General features: G+C 43.6%; 1 protein-coding gene across 1 annotated transcript; it reads right to left on the reverse strand.

Moving 5' to 3' along the window:
• Positions 1-562: 562 nt before the first annotated feature.
• Positions 563-2,554, reverse strand: KIF2B (kinesin family member 2B). The gene has a single exon (XM_024193298.3). It carries the CDS (start codon positions 2,552-2,554, stop codon positions 563-565), a length of 1,992 nt encoding a protein of 663 aa, XP_024049066.3.
• Between the last annotated feature and the right edge of the window lie 14,740 nt (positions 2,555-17,294).

Below are 17,294 nucleotides of genomic sequence, written 5' to 3' on the forward strand. Positions count from 1 at the left end.
CAGAAGTTTTTCTTTTATTTTTTTAAATGACTCACAAGAACACAGTTGAGAGAGAAAAAGTAGAAGGCGCATATTCTATATGCTTATTGCTTATGCTATGCACAAAATAACCTACATTCCCCAAAAGTATCATTCTCAGAATAGAAACGACAGTGCTTTGCACTCTAACACCTTTTTAAATCACTCAGAATGCCTAACTCCCCGGGAATCTGTTCTCAAGTTGGTACAGCTTGACAGAATGCGGGAATAGGCAGTACCTAGAAAGGTACAAATATATATATATTTTAAAGGGATTTGAGGAAAGCCTGCACACATGAGATTCGATTTCTTTTCTATGAGTTCCCTGCTTTTCCCTAGTGATTAGCCCTACACCCTGCATGGTTCTGCTATCTGCAGCGAGAAACTATCTGGCGACATCCTAGGAGTGATTTCACGCTAGCCCGAAATGCCGTTCAAGAGAAAAACAAACAGGACATTCCCACAGACATCTTTTAAGTATCCTTTAAGCAATCAAGTTGTTGGGTGGCTAAAGCCACAGTAGTTTACAATCTTTCTGCTTAATTTACAGAACACGGGATCTCTTCACACTGATCTGGTTGCCGCCATGTTGTTCCTTACGTAGGATTGACCGGAATGATTTCACTTTATCTTGGATCTCAGTCAGAATGCCAATCTTTTGCCCCAGGACTGCTTCAAACTGTGCAGCATAAAAATCCACGTCATAATCTATTTCTTCAGCCACTTCCAGGAATACTTTCAACCATCGAAGAGATTCCTGGTGCTCCTCTATAAGTGCTTTCTCATCCAACTCTTTTCTTTTCTTCTGGGCTTTCTCTCTGGCATTGAAAGTAAACAACTGAGGAGAGACTTCCTCCTCTTTCTGTACACAAAATACTTTGAACTCATCAGTCTCAGGCAAGCTCTGTACAGTCCATGGTTTCTTCAGGTCATCCAGCTGATATGGGAACTGGGTGATGATTGAATGTGACTGTCCAAGGGAATTAGGATCTACCGTCAGTTCCTTCACCCTGTTGGCGTACCTTAGAGTATTGAGAGTGTGCTCACAGGATCTCATCCCTGGAGAGATGGTGGCGATCATGCAGGTGCATGAATTCTCCCCTATGAACGAGTCCCTTAAAACCTGGGTGAGTTTGCTAGCCCTGAATGGGGTATGGGCTTTGTTGCGCCCGAGGGCCCTGATGCATTCCTTGAGTGCCAGGAGACTCTTGTTAATCTCAGCCCCTTCCAGCCTCGTCCGCCTGTCCGCACTGCCAGTGTCTGCTCCTCTCTCATTCCCAGCCAAGTCAATCAGGGAAAACTTGCCGTGCAGCTTCCCTCTCTTCCGGAGGATGATCTGGAAGATGGCATGGCTGCGGGAGGAGTGGGTGTTGGCAGAGGTCTGGCCGGACGTCCTGCACCTGTTGCCCACCTCGATGAGCTTCATGACATCCTCCACGCAGCTGACCTGCTCCTCCTGCAGCCCCACCACCTGGATCTGCTGCTTGCCGTCCTCCAGCACCTTCAGCCGGTTCCTCCAGTTGAGCAGGTCGTACACCTTGCCCCCATAGATCTCGAAGAAAGCCCCGTAGACCTGGAGCTCCAGTTGCTTGTAGCTGGGCTCCTGCAGCCAGCAGAAGACATCCTGGGCTGCCAGGGTGTAGATGCCCTTGGGGCAGCCCTGGCCCTTGGCCGAGAGGTCTCCCACCATGGTGTGGGTCTTGCCGCTGCCCGTCTGGCCGTAGGCGAAGCAGGTGGCCATGCCCCGGCGGAAGATGCTCTCCACCAGCGGCTGGGCCGTGTGCCTGTACACCAGCTCGTTGGGGGCGCTCTCGTCGAAGGCCTGGTCGAAGCGGAAGGTCTGGCTCTCCAGGTAGCGGCTGAGGTCCAGCCTCTGCCGGGCCTCGTGCACCACCACCACGCCCCGGCAGGGGACGGTCACCGCGTCGAAGTCCTGCAGCCCGGCTTCCCGCGGGTTGAGCGGCCGCTTGCGGACGCAGACGCGGATCCGGTGCTGGGGGCCGGGCTCGGGGCCGCCCAGCGCCCCGCCGAGCAGGCGGCCCCGGGACTCCTGGATCATGCAGATCACGTCGTAGTTGGGGTGCGGCGAGCCGGCCGCCTGCTGGGCTCGCTGCTCCCGCAGCTCCCGCTGCTGCCGCCGCCGCTTCTGGCGCAGCTCCTGCAGCCGCTCCACCTGCCGCACGCACGGCGATTTCCTGCCGGGGCTGCAGCGCCCCGCGCGGGGCCGGCCGGGCTCCGGCTCCCCGCCGTCCCCGCCGTCCCGCTCCAGCTTGGCGGGCGTCGCCGCCGGCTCGGCCGGGAGGCTCTGGTCGCCCTGGGCGGAGCAGGGCGCGGCGGGGGCCAGGTGGGGGTTGAGGGCGAAGGCGAGCTGCAGCTCCACCCTCTTGCCCTTGTTGGCCCCCTGCTCGACCCACTCCACGGTGAGGCTGGAGCTGTCCCGGTGCAGCGCCGTGACCAGCGCCGGGTGGATGCGCCCATCGCTGCGCTTGATCTCCAGGTAGGAGCCGACCAGGATGCTCCCGAACTGGCCGGCCATGCGCTGCGGCGGCGGGGCGGCCCCGATCCCCGGCAGCAAAGGGAAGCGGGAGAAAGGGGCGGCGGGAGGGAGCGGGGAGCCCGAGGGAGGCGGCTCCAGGGGGCAGGAGGCGCCCCGGGGCCTGAGAGCTGCCGGCCAGCGCATGGCCACGCCCGCCCCAGCCGCCCGCCCGGCCCCCGCTGGGCAGCGCCCGGCGTCACAATGAGCTGGGGCCGGGACGTCAGGCTGGTGGGGCCCCAGGCCCCGCACAGCTGCCAAGCCTCCAGCGGCGTCTCTTCTCGGGCGTGGAGCGGGAGGATTGCGGAGCCCCGCAGTTAACAGAGCTAGTCGGGGACAGCCTGGAGGGGGGAGTGGCAGGCAGGAGAGCGAGGGTCAACTATTCAGAAGCGAGGGAGACGCCACAGCCCTACTGGAAATCGCTCAGATCCTACCCCTGAAACATTTCAACTTCATCCCTCATCTAATCTAGGGGCATTTCTTCTTTCATAGCGATGGCCTGAATGGGGGAATAAAAGGAGTTGCCAAACATCTCCGACGTTTCCTGGGTGTAGTCTTGTCCTTTCTTTGCTCGGTGATTTTTTTTTTAAAAATAGGAGGGTGGTGGGAACAACAGCCGCTTCCACCATTCCAAAGTCCTGCTTGAATTTCCAGGCTAGTGCATCCGTGCTGTGACACATCATGTCGAATGAGATCAGTCACGGGGGTAGCTAATGGGACTGCTATCACAGTTTAGCGTGGTGACGCTTACGTGCAGAAATTCAACAAGGCATTTTCCCCCAGACCGTGAAAACCACAAAAGCAAAAGATAAAAACTGCCACCTTGTATTGTTCAAATATAAGTATGAAAACAATGTTATCACTTCAAAGACAGCCTTAGGCCTTGTCTACACTACACAGTTTGGTTGACAAATGTCAGCTTTTGTTGACAAAACAGCAGAGGTGTACACGCTGAAATGCTCCTCCTGCCTATGTAACTCCCCTACTGTGCCGACATCATAAAACCATCTCAATGAGAGGCGTAGGGCTTATGGTGGTGTAGTTAGGGTGATGCACTGTCTGTGTAAACACTGCATTTCTTACAGCGGCTGTTAGCTGTCATTCTTGTCAAGAAAGCCGGCTCACGGGCTGCTGCCTGGGCTCCGCTCCAAGCCGGGCTGCCAGCCAGGCTCCCCACTGTCCGGAGTGAGCCCTGCTCTCCCACAGGGTCCCAGCTCCCCCTCAGGAGCACAGCAGCTGACTGGACTCCAGGTGCAGATCTCCCCGTCGGAGGCAAGAAGCCCTGGGTGGTTGCCCCCCTGCTCCCAGCTGGGAGGTTGAAGGCAAGAAAAGCCCCAAGGGGCAGCGGAGCTCCCGGTAGAGAGCTGCATGGAGCTAAGGGCCCTGGCTCTCAGTTTCCCACACTGCCCCTCTTCAGTCGGTGGAAGCACTCCTAGTGAGGAGAGACACCACCAACAGGAGGGCAAAGTGGACATCAGCCACTGCAGTAATTAATATGGTGGCTGCAAGCCAACTTAACATAGGTCGACTTATCTTTCTAGTGTAGACAGAGCCTTAAATGTCTGTTGCACCCCTCTTGAAAAGCACATGGATTAGCAAAGGAAAAATCTTTGTAGTGGATACATTTTGCCCACCGGAGAAGAAGAATTTAATATCATTTGAATAACAAAAAAGAATAGAAGCAGCTATTTTTAATCTCAACATTTGTATCACGTTATTCAGTCATCTAAAGGTTTCTCTAAATAATCAATCACCAGGCTCTGGTTACACAGAAAACATTTCAACAGCCTGATTTGTTTGAAGAGATTTGATTCATGTTAACAGGTTGATTCAGGCACTCAGGATGGACTTCATTGTTTTCAGATACTACAGCAATAAGCCTAGTATAAATGTCTACAGCTAAGTAGGTAGGTTTGGTTTTTTAAGTTTATGCCTTTACCTGTAACTAATTTTTAAGGGGTTTTTCAAATATTTATTCAAGTTTTTTTGGACTGGTAATCTAAAGTGATTATGACAATACTAAGTATAACTAAGATCATCAGAACTTAATGATCCACCCTTCCCCCCACAAGAGCCCATATTTTAATTTGTTTGGGCCAGTAACTAAAGCTAAAGCCAATGCAAAAAAAGCTTGTGTGGATTGGGTTTGGGACACTGGGGCCATACTTTGAGGTGTGGGGTGTTCTGAAACTATTCAGAATGAAGGGTTGAAAAAATCTGAGACACCTCAGAGTAAAATAATGGAGACTTGGAAGTTCCCTTTTCCCCAGGAAAAGTATTTTCCAGCCATTACACCAATACAGATATATTGTAATTGCCTGTAGTAGAACATCCATTAACTTCCAAATCGTTGCGCCGAGACATAGCCACATGACTACCATTGCATTTATTTATGGGTGCTTGACAAAATCCCCACGCCTCTGATTGTGGTTTCAGATTAATTCAACAAAAAAGAAAAATGTTATGGCAAAATTATATCACGTATGGACAGAGCTAGTCCTTGGTTAAGGAGGTAATTTACATACCATCGAAAACGCCTACTTGATGAACAGAGTAGTGTGGCAAGACTGCACCAATTTGCTTTGTAGGATTTTTGTGAGAAGTTTGCCAGCTCTACTGCTAGATAAGACGGAGGATGAGCAGAGCAGCAATATTACGGGGTAAAGGGGAGTCCTGCTTTTAAATTGTTATTCAGCCTTCCATGCCAATGTTGTCTTTCTTAATGTTAGTCTTAGCAGAAACTCAGCTGTCAGATCCAGAGGTCAAGACCTGCTGAAGTAGTAGCCTACAAAAGGGTGATAGGGACATTATGAAACCAATCCTCGTGGCAAGTGACTTTTCTTTTTTTATGTTTGGAGATCTTTTTAGAGTCTCACAGAGACAGCTGAATTCAGACAAGCTTCTGTCTGGGGAATTTGACATTCGCTGTTGGACAGCCTACAACTTTTATCCATCTGATGTTTCCAGAGGCCGTATATTCTATTACATGTGCATGAGAAACCTCACTCAATCCTAAATTGCATAAGCATTTGCAGGCCCTGAGCCTTAATTAGTATCATCCCTGTAGTATGATATGACTAAGTTTAATACAGATACTGCCATAGCCCTGAAAAACAATAAGCTAAAGTCAGCTCCTTTTTGGTTCTTAGGCTTGTTTGAGTCCTGTCCAGAAAGGATGGGATGCGCAAAGGAGTGAGTTAGATGCTCAATCCTAGAGAATTTCAATGGAATCTAAATCCCTAACTTTCTTAGGCTCCTGTGAAAAATCCTAGCCAAGTAAATACAATAAAACAATTGTGAGCTAGATACTGTTTGAAATGGGGATTTAGCTTTTCTGTCATGAACAAACAATCTGACTACCATGGAAGTCAAGGGTGCTATCATTTTCCAGGGTTGGGCCATATGATGACTACGGAAATGGACAACAGGATGTTATGTACTCGTTTCTTCATAAAATCTGCAATGCGTAAGTTGCACAACTTTTTAAAAAGACTAGAAAGTAAGCTCATAAATAATGCATTGTTTAGAGGTATATTCTCAACATTTCAGCTCCTAGGTCTTTTTCAAGGGAGTTTTCTGGAGAATATTAAATATCCAGTTGCATCTTAAATACTAATCTCCTAAGAGGGGAAAAAAAACATCAAATCAGCTGTTTATAGCATTGTTGTAAATTGGCACCTAGCAGCTGTTCAGTTCATTTGATCACACCAGGTTCTCTGCTTCCCCAGCACATCCATCCGATCTGAAGCTGATTTAGTGCTTCATAAGAACTGATCTTATTTCCCAGCCTCACTTTGATAGTGAACACTCGGCAGTTTCCCCTTTTCTAAGGTAACCACTGGCCACTCTCTATTGGGAGCCCTTATCATCTGTTGGTAATTGAAACGGGTTTATAACAATAAGGATGTGCATGGATCTATTACCATGTCTCCTTCCAAAGAAGGTTGGTTCAATTTTCAAATTATATACTGGCCATTAAATCACAGATTTGAAATGTTGAATAATGCAAAACAATATGCTCCTGGTTTTCAGAGTCAATGACCACCTGCAGCACCACATGGTATCTGTTTCAGTGATTGGTTCGCCGCCATTTTGAAAATCAGGTCAAGTGTGTGGTGTTAGGCATGCAAAATCAGGGGCTGCTTTTGTACATGTTGACTCTTTGCATCAGGTTCCCCCATTCTGTAAAATAGGATAATACTAATAACCTAACTCAAGCAAGCATCAGTCTGGGATTCCCATGGACATTTGGGGCTCAGAGAACTAGAGGGACCCAGGAGGACACTGCTCCTGTTGGGGCTTGGGCTGTGAACCAATCCTGATGAGCCCAGTGGGAGTTCATCTGTAGATCCTGAGAGGCAGATCTAATGCCTAATGGAGAAGGAAACTGACTAAAAAAAACCTATTTCAGAGACATTTGTATTTGATTTTTTTTCATTAAATTTAAAATTTTGGCGTGTAATAATAAATAACTTTAGAAATCATGGACCAGATCCTTAGCTGCTTTAAATTGTCCATTATGGAGCTGTGACAAATTTCAGGAGCTGCCCCCAATTATTCCTGGTCATTTGTGCTGTCACTTTTGAAGTATATTTGCATAAGGCTATTTTATAATCCCAGTCAGACACTCCAGCCTGTGAGCTGTAGTGCAGTAATTCACACCTGCTGCATTTAACAGCACTCGGCCTTCAGCCTCATTCTAACAATGCACAAGGTGTGAATGATTACACCATAACTCATGCCCAAGGGTGGCTTGCTGCTCACACATCAAGTTGCTATCTAAATGCAGCAGTGGTCAGCCATGGTTTTGTATACAAGAGAAAATTTGTGCAAATATATCATTGATAATGAGCATAGTTTTTAAAACACTATTGTACTTATTGTCAGTTTGAGGTTGCATTTCTTAAACCTTGGCAAATATTAAATCTTTTGGTTGCCATGTGGTTGCTTCAAGCTTCTAAGACTATCAGCTGTAGACAGGAAAAATCAGAGGGTAAACCAATACAGGGATCAATTCAACAGTCATTGAAAAACAAGAAGTAAAATAATCTTCTTCCTAAGTGATGGAGTCCCCTATTCAAGAAAACACTTAAGCATGTGCATAATTTTAAACGTACTTAAGTTGTCCTGAAATCAGTGAGACCTAAGCAGATGCATAAGTGCTTTCTTGAATCAGGACCCAAGAGAGGAAAGTTGAAATTTTAACACACTGGCCATTTTGATTTACTGTAAAATTTCTTCTGTTTTTTTCAAGTCCTTGAAGTCACAACTTGGTATGAGAACACTGTCTTTCCATTCCCTAATATGTCCCACCATACACTCTGCTGCAATATCACAACTGCTCTTCATCAGCACTGAAGCAGAGAGGTGTGCCTTGATAGATATGGTAAATCCATTAGTATTCTAGCGTTCAGAGGTTCTATAATATGTCTGTGATGTTTACGTCAGTGTATAAAACAAAAATTTTATAAAGGAGATTTCACAGCCAAATGCAAGACCAAGGTCATTGGGAGATTGCTTCCCATGGACATTACTTACTGATAATTATTTATATCAGGGTAGTTTCTAAGCACCAGAGTCAGTGATCAAGACCACATTGTGCTGGGCTCTGTACAAAAATGTTTGAAAAGAGATAGATCATCTCCAAGAAGCAGGCAGCCTGGGTTGCAACAGCACGTAACAGGTAGATTAAAAAGATGCATGAGGAAGGAAGCCGTGTCTCATCTCCTGAGAAGGGTGGGAAGCTATGTTTCTTCTTCCGTGTTTAATTTATCTACAAGTATACGTTCTGCAAAGGATTCTCAGAGTACATGTCCCCAAAATAGTGCAGTGGACCCACCACCACCTTAAACCCCAATACCTTCTTCAAACACTCTCTAGTTGATTTGCCAACACTTCACTTCTTGATTCCTTTTCCGGTTTACACGTGATCGGAGCTGTCCACGATTCTTCTTCGTTACGGTCCATGGCATGGGTTTGTAGCTCTTGGGGTTCCAGTCCTGTTTTCTTCCAACTTCTCTTGACAGACTCTTTCCATCATATCCTCGGTCTTCCATGTCTTTTCTTCCTGACCGCTTCCTCCCATGCTTTCTTTGCTGGGTCGTTCGTCCCCTATTTTTATTACTTGTCCAGCCCACCTCAAATGTGAGCTCTCCAGCCATCTATGATTTGTCAATACAAATGTCTTTTAAAAAAAAAATCTCACCACGAATGGCAGGAGTAACATCCTCTGCAAACTTGCAGTCATCAGAGAGTACAAATAATGCGCTACTGTGATGGCATAACATGCCATCTGTCAGAAGGAGACTCTTTACTATTACAGAATATAAACAGAGTCCCACATTTCTTTAGTTAGATGCAGTTTGTAGCTGCAAATAACAATCAATATGACCAAAGAACTGAGCGAAAAGCTGCATTTACAACACCAAACATTAATACAGACAGACAATCAATCCTTCATGCCAAAACCATGGTGATAAGATTAATCATGATAATGCTACTAATGATGATGATAATATTTTGCATTCATTATTTCATTGGAGCTGTGTGGATTCAGGGATCTGCCCCCACAATCTCCTTGCAGGACTGGAATCCTCGTTACCAGTCTCTGAAAATAGGCTTGATAATGGAAACAATTATTGATCCTTAATTATAGCAGCACAGATGGGGGCTACTATATTAGAGGAAAGTGTGTGTCCCCTTTAACATTCTACAGGGAAATGGAATCATTGCCAAACCCATAGATTTTTAATGCAGCTATGCTGTGGCTTTCTGAGCAATTGAAAATCTTTTGTTCACCTTACGAAGTAATAAAAAAACAAAATAATTATCCGGACCATTATAAAAGAGAAGATAAAGACGAGTAAACCCACTGAAAATCACACATTACAATGAGTTACAAAAATGAAAGCAATCTATTTTCTACTCAATGTTTTAATGAAGCACTATCAGTTTTTATTATTATGTATCTATGAGCAGAAAGTAGTATTTAAAATTAATGTTACTAATCCAAAAATCATAGCGAGTGGATACTGCTAATTCAAACAATAATTTATTTGGGCCTAATTCACTTTGTGGTTAGAAATTCTATCATAATGTTTAATACACAGAAATCTTTTAATAATAAACTCTTTTCAATTACTGAATCTTCCTGACAATCCTCAATTGGCTGAAAGTATAATCAGAGATATACATATATATACTGTACAGGAATTGTATAATACTAATTATGAAGCTATGCAGTCAATTATTTTAAGTCTGAAAATCTCAAAGCATTTTACAAACATTGCATGATCCTGCACTGAGAACCATGTGGGCAGAGGCTCTTTGAAGTCAGTGCCCATCCAGAAGGCTACACAGGCTCTTTGCAGTTTTCAGCACAAGAATGGAGTCTAAGGGCACGTCTTCACTACCCGCCGGATCGGCGGGTAGCAATCGGTCTATCGGGGATCGACTTATCGCGTCTAGTGAAGACGCGATAGAATCGATCCCTGATCGCTCTGCCGTTGACTCCGGAAATCCACCGCGGCAAGAGGCGGCAGCGGAGTCGACGGCGGCGCGGCAGCGGTCGACTTGCCGCCGTCCTCACAGCCAGGTAAGTCGACCTAAAATACGCCACTTCAGCTACGCTATTCACGTAGCTGAAGTTGCGTATCTTAGGTGGACCCCCCCCCCGCTGTAGTGTAGACCTAGCCTAAGGGTATGTCTGCACTACAGTCCCAGGATGCAACTGCAGCTCGTGCAAACATTCCTGAGCTAACTTTATCTAGCTAACTCGGGTACTGGAGCAGTGAAGCCGCGGCAGCATAGGCTGGACGAGCCTGCCCGGAGCTCTGGGTAATTGCTGGTACCGAAATGCTCATTGTCACAGCTTCACTTCTACTGTTACCCAAACTAGCTAGATCATACCTACCTTGGGTATGTCAACATGAGCAGCATCACATCCTGTAATTGCCATATAGACATACCCAAAGATGCAGAATAACCCATGAGATAGGGAAACATTATATCCTTTGTGCAGTTGGGTAAAGAGATACACAAATAAATTTAAAACCAATATTGTCAAACTTGGGTACGTCTAAATAAGTGGCCTGAATTTGCCAGGTACTGAGCGCCTGGCACTCCCAATGAAGTCAATGGAAGCTGCAGTTGTTCAGCAACTCTGAAAATCACACCACTTATTTAAGTACCTAACCGTAGGCACCAAAGTTTGAAAGTTGCGACAGGTCAGAATATTTTTGGAAACCCTTCTTGTGGTCTGTTATCCTTTCCTGGTGTTCGGACTTCTGGGAATGAGGATAAAGCTTTACTATCAACTTCCTTCTCAATTACCTCTAATCTTGGGTCATAATGATAGATTCAATACTTTATGGACAGCATATGCAGCCCTTCAAAGTTTAGATACAAAATTACAAGGGCAATCAATCCTCATGCTCCAGCGTGCAATATGAAGACTGCCTAAAATTAAGAAATTCCTCTCAAGGCACAGTATTATGCAAGTATATTAGGGGAAGTTCTCGTCTGCATTAGAGATGAGGGACTTCCTGGCATCTAGGGTGCAGGGCTTATTTCAGACATACCTTGAGTGGATATCAAGCCAGCATTTTTGTGTTAGCTTTTCCTTTCAGTAATGGTTGAGCAGGTTTTTTTGCTGGCTATTACTCCACTCTGAAATATTATTTTGGAATAAACAGGACCAATAAACCACTGGGATTTGAACCCAGGATCTTTAGGGAGAGCAAGGAGATTCTGAATTTTCATCTTATGGGATGCAGTGTAGTCTGGAGAAATACTTTTGAGACTGGGAGTCAGAAGGTCCTGAGTTCTAATTTTGGCTTGCTGCCGACTGGCTGGGAGGCCTGGGGCAAGTCACTTCATCTCCCTGCCGTCGTTTGTCCATATGTAAAATAGAAATAATATTTATCTACATTCCAGAGACTTCGTAAAGATTAATTATTATAAAGTGGTACACTATATAAGTGCTAAGTATTAAAATGGTCTTATTTTAAGTACTGTACACCATAAACATCCAGGACAATACAATACTTTTCTCTGAGAACTTACATTTTAAATGGACAATTCAACAGCTAAAAAACCATGAATGACTTGATATTTCTCTTATCTGGTATAAAATTGGAAAAGTAAGAAGCAGCTTGGTCTCTCACACTTAATTAGTTTTCAAGTCTGCCCCAAGACAGTGATCATCTTTAGTTTTCTCCAGAACTGACAAACACTCATGTACTAACACCTATGCAATTATAAGTCCAGATCCTGCTTGTGGAAAACAAGATACCTATAAGCATGTATGTCATCCCTACAAAATCTGTTCCAGACAACCTCTTTGGAAAACCCCCATTTTTCACATCTGAACACACATGCAAAAATAAGTAGGGTCCAAATATTTAACTACGGTTTTCACTGTGCTATACTCATCACTGTTTGTTCTCAGTGATGGCTCATCTAATGAATCCTTAATCTCTTTCAGTTTATCACATTTGTGAGATCTAAAAATCATAAACTCTCATTGTCACCTGATATTCTTGTCGGTGAGGAACTGCATCGGCAGCACAAAAGCTAACTTGTGGTCAGTGCAGTGGTAATTTATTAGCACAGAGATTAACCGTTAACGCGTGTCCAATAACATCATTCCCCCACACGAGACATTTATTTTAGTTCCATCACTCCCAAGTGCCGTCACTTTTTTTGTATCCAACAGCTCCTACAAAGCTAAGTCATGTCCCAGATTCTATTGGATGGAAACTGTCTCCACTTTAAGCTTTCAGAGGTACGGATGAAACACTCCTTATCTAATGCCATCATCCGGAGGGATTCTGGTGATTTTTTTTACTGAGTAAATTAGACCCCGCCCCCCCAAGGTACCAAGCTGTCTGTTATATCCGCAGAAGCTTGCAGTTTCTGTTCTCCCTGGCTGCCATTATGCTATTGCATCAGTGCTAGGAGTCCTACGAGCACTTACTAGCCTCTGATTACTCTAGTAGGGCTTCTAACACTAAGTATAGGTAGAGCAGTGCTAACGGCAGCTGTACCAACTTATCTCGTGGGCTGAGGGCAGGGCATCTTGCACTCAGGGCATGAACTCTGAGGCTTCATGTAGACTAAATGTAACATTGTGGCTACTGCCTATGTTCACTACTGCCCTCTTGTGAATGTAGTGTCACACCTGCTCACGTTTTGTGCACGTCACTCTCTAGTGTCTGCAGTTACCCAGACATCTCTCTCTTTTATTCAGCCAAGAAGTACTCCCTGTGATATCTTAGTTCCTTGTTCTGCGGATATATTTCAGTACTGCCATCTCAAGTGCTTATGCCCAAATAAATTTGTTTGTCTCTAAGGTGCCACAAGGACTCCTCGTTGTTTTTGCTGAGACAGACTAACATGGCTACCACTCTGAAACATCTCAAGTGCCATTGATCTGGCACCTTTTGTTAGCTTGGATGCACATTTTGACAGAACAAATAGCGCTCTGAATTTAATTCCTCCATAGAGGCTAAAGTTTTGTATCAGTTCTGTTAAGTTTACAGTTTGGATATAATTCAAAACAGTGTTTCATGGTTACTCCAGTGTGTCATTGTGATATGTCCTGTGCACTTCGGTTTTAGAGCACTGCTCATTTATCAGTGAAAATATCTTAGACATTATGACAAAGCACAGGTTTTCATCCATGTTCTCCACTTCACTTGTTTTACAGCTCCAGAGAGGTAACATGTATTATTGACAAAGGGCTAGATTCTGCTACCCTTACTCACTTTGAATAGTATTTTACTTTGAAACTAATCCTACTTAAGGGCCAGCCTGTGGACCATCCTTACGCACACTGATGAGCCGTTAATTACACTAGTCCCTAAATTCCTGCATAATACCTTCAAAAGAGGAGTCTGGGAGTTTAAAATGATAACTTTGCTAGACACTAAAAATCATGGACTCAGTAGAGACTTGGGATTTATGGTTTATTACAACAATCTGTAACCCGGTAACCACCTTTTCTCCCCCACTGTGACGGCAGAGGTGTTAACTACCCACTTCACCTTGACTGGTACTAACTACTTATGTTGCACAATCTATTCCACCTTGTATTTAGCTTTGATATTCTGAGTCCATTTCCCAGACCTAAAGAAGAGTTCTAAGTAAGTTCAAAAGCTTGTCTCTTTCACCAACAGAAGTTGGCCCAATAATAAAGATATTAGCTCACTCACCTTCTCTCTTTAATATCCTGGGATCAACACAGCTACAACAACAGTGCAAACAGAAAATACTATTCAGTTTCCCTGTCTTGGCCATAAGCTAGTTCCACTGGAGAGAATGTTAGATCCACAATAACGCTAGCATGTTCTAAATGATGCAGTAAATAACTCATTTCAGCTCCAAGAATCTGCCAACATAGATGTTTGAAAGTTTTCCAAATTATTCCTAACTGTTGTATATTGGACAATAAAAGAAATTGCTTTCTTGTGTTTTTTCTCCCCCTCCCCCCACCCCGGTTGTGTTTATGTACCTGCTTGCAAAATCATCTCATGCATAATGCAGTGCAATAAACTGCAGCATGTAATGGCTGTACAGCCTTGCCCATGTGTAAATAGCAGTTGAACTCCATTACTCACAATGTATACTTCACATGCAATTGGAGTTTGACAAACTTTAAACAATTTGAACAGACTGTAGAAACCAGTGGTTCCTCTGAGTGCCTTTTAGGAGACTCATCATCAAGTTACTCCTCAAAAATGCCAGGAGGAATAAATGGTTTCCTTAAGGTAAATTGCTGAGTGCTGAGATGATGCTCAGGTATGGTATTTTACATTTTCCTTAGTAAGAGATAATGTCATTTAACAATTCAGATGTCTTTTTTTCAAACTGGCTTTAATGGAATCCCATTTATTTTTATTTTTGTTATTATTTTTAATCTGGCATGGTGTTTGTTACCTTTTGATTGCAATTCAAAATACAAATTGTTTTTCTTCCCCTCTGAAATTAGGCAGTCTCATTCATTCGTGCAGACATTAGCATAACTAAATTACCAGTCTGTTTTCTGTATGTTAAGCAAGTTGTCTTATTTTAGAAAATTTAAAACCACCACCATCACCACAAATAGCATTCAACAGATGGAGCTGGTCTTTTTTTATTTATATCATTGTAAATCAGGAGTAATGCCATTAAAGCCAGTGGATCTACACTGTTTTGACTGAGCTCAGAATCAGGCCCAGAGTATTTAAATAAAATATTTTCTTCTATTTGTAGGCTTATGTTTCTAATGACTAAGTATTGGTGGAAACAGTATATACCTATACATATATATGTCTTTTGATTTTTGAATATTAGGGTTGGAAGGGACCTCAGGAGGTCTAGTCCAACCCCCTGCTCAAAGCAGGACCAATCCCCAGATAGATTTTTACCCCAGTTCCCTAAGTGGCCCCCTCAAGGAGTGAACTCACAACCCTGGGTTTAGCAGGCCAGTGCTCAAACCACTGAGCTATCCTTCCCCCCAGCTTGGCAAAGTTTGTATATTCCATGCAGATGGAGCTCTTAGCTAGGGCACTGGTTCTATTACTCCAAGATGTAATACCCATATCCCAAATATTCTTCCCTGTTAGCCTGTGCGTCAGGGTGTGCTCCCTGACCCTGATCCAGAAGCCCATGCTAAACATTAAGCACATGAGCAATTCCATTGAAGTCAATGGGATTACTCATGTGCTTAAAGCTAAGCATACATGTAAGTGCTTTGCTCGATCAGGACCCCAATGAGGAGCAGGAAGAGGCTGGAGATTTATTATTTTCTTTTCCCACTTAAACAACGTTCCCTCTTTCTCATTATTAGCATTGGTCCAAAATACTACTACTAATAATGGGAACATTTTGGGGAGAATTTATCCTGATTGGGTTTTTTTTTTTCAAAATTTGACATTTCAATTTTGAAAACGTTCAACCAATTAGTTGAAAAAGAGGGGGAAATTCAGGGGAAGAATTCATCAACATTTTCCTCCCCTTTTTAATTTTGAATAACAAAATGTTGTCAATTTGAAATATTTCATCCACTTCTACTCATAGCCACTACCAAACAAACTGCTGGTAAGTGCATTTGCTGAAAATGTTTGTACCTGAAAGCTATACCAACAGTCCTGCTAGCCTTGACATTCAACCCCTCCTGCAGGAATTCACCCTATAGGGCATAATGTACAGGAAGGTTTGAGGACTGCGGTAGTATAATAGTTTAACTAGCAGAAGGTGAGTGTTGACATGCAGATGCTGTAAAGAACTCTGGATATATCCTTCTCCAGGGCACTTGTCCATTTGGTACAGTCATGTCTATTGGAAAATAAAACATATTGCTCTTAAACAGTATTTGTATGAACTGCAAGGATACATAATCTCGGGCAAAGGTGGAAACTGCATCATAGCCGGGTGCGTGACCCCAACTTGTCCCTTCAGTATGGTAGCAGATTTTCAACAGGGAGCTCTCAGGATTCCCAACCAACAGTCTTCAGCAACTCCCCAATGGCAATGTGGATATATTTGGTTAGGTGGCAGAAAAAAGCCAGTATACTTTACTGCAAATACCATTATGTAGTCAGGATGGGGAATGGCTGTGGTAGTTGGCATGAGGGGAGGAGGAGAGAAAATATAGAGTGAGATTGATGAAAAGAGGGAATTTAATATGCCAAAATTGTGTCTTGTAAAGTCTTTTTTAAATTCCCAGTTCAGCAAAGCATTTGCAGTTAAGCACATGCTTAAGTGTTTTGCTTGTGTGAGGTATTATCCTCTACCAGGTAGCAGTGAGGAGAGGCATCACAACGTCAATATAAAACGTAGCCTTCCAGTAAAAGGATCTTTAGTAAGTGACAAATAAAGGATTAACTGCCTCGAGCATTAGCCCCTCTCCTTCAGTATTTATAGCTTTTCAAGTTATTAGCTTTTTAATTAACACTGAAAGATCTCAAAGTACCCAATCCTATACTAGAGTAATTATATTAACAAATTATAGACATGAAAATTAAAATTTGGTTTCTCTAATATTCTATTTAAGAATCTGCAAATAGAGTTAAAGTTTTGCTAATAAATGCCTCAGCTGTTATGTTTCTAAATAGAATGGGGGAAATGTACATTTATAGTGTTCATTTAAGTGCTGCTGCATTCATCTGGGATTACATAGTTAAAGCAGACTGTACACCAAGGTATTAGAAACAGAACATCATGCCTTTGTTAAACTCACTCCAATAATAATATTTTACTGAATTATTTAATACCTAGATGTTAAGGCTGTACTTTGTGCAAAGACTCTGAATACAAACAGCCCACGTTTATCTCCTCCTCTTCCTGCACACGCACTCTCTCTCTCTTGGAAGCAAATATCAAGATTACTTAATCTGTATCCAAATATAAAAAATATACAAATTTGGGAATGCAGATCTTACCTCCATCCCACCAAATACATGATTTTGTTATAAAAAGGACACTGATCAATTTTCTCCATGTCCATCGAGGGTAGGACAAGAAATATTTGGCTTAGTTTGCAAGGAAAGATGATTTATATTAGGTATTAGGAAAAACATTCTAACTATAAGGATAGATAAGCACTGTAACAGGTTATATAGGGAGGTTGTGGAATTCCCATCATTGGCAGTTTTTAAGAGCAGATTCTGCTCTATTTTATACTATGCTCATCACTGTAGTATCTGAGCAGCTTTCAATAGCGCATTAGGCAACTTGACTACACATCCGTCACGTAGTGTGT

The sequence above is a fragment of the Terrapene carolina genome, unplaced genomic scaffold (assembly GCF_002925995.2).
Source record: "Terrapene carolina triunguis isolate 2854851 unplaced genomic scaffold, T_m_triunguis-2.0 Scaffold192, whole genome shotgun sequence".
In the NCBI taxonomy this organism is placed as follows: Eukaryota; Metazoa; Chordata; order Testudines; family Emydidae; genus Terrapene; species Terrapene triunguis.

What these genes read in the sequence shown, in the direction of transcription:
- KIF2B (XM_024193298.3), bottom strand. Translation starts at nt 2,554, where the DNA reads ATGGCCGGCCAGTTCGGGAGCATCCTGGTCGGCTCCTACCTGGAGATC.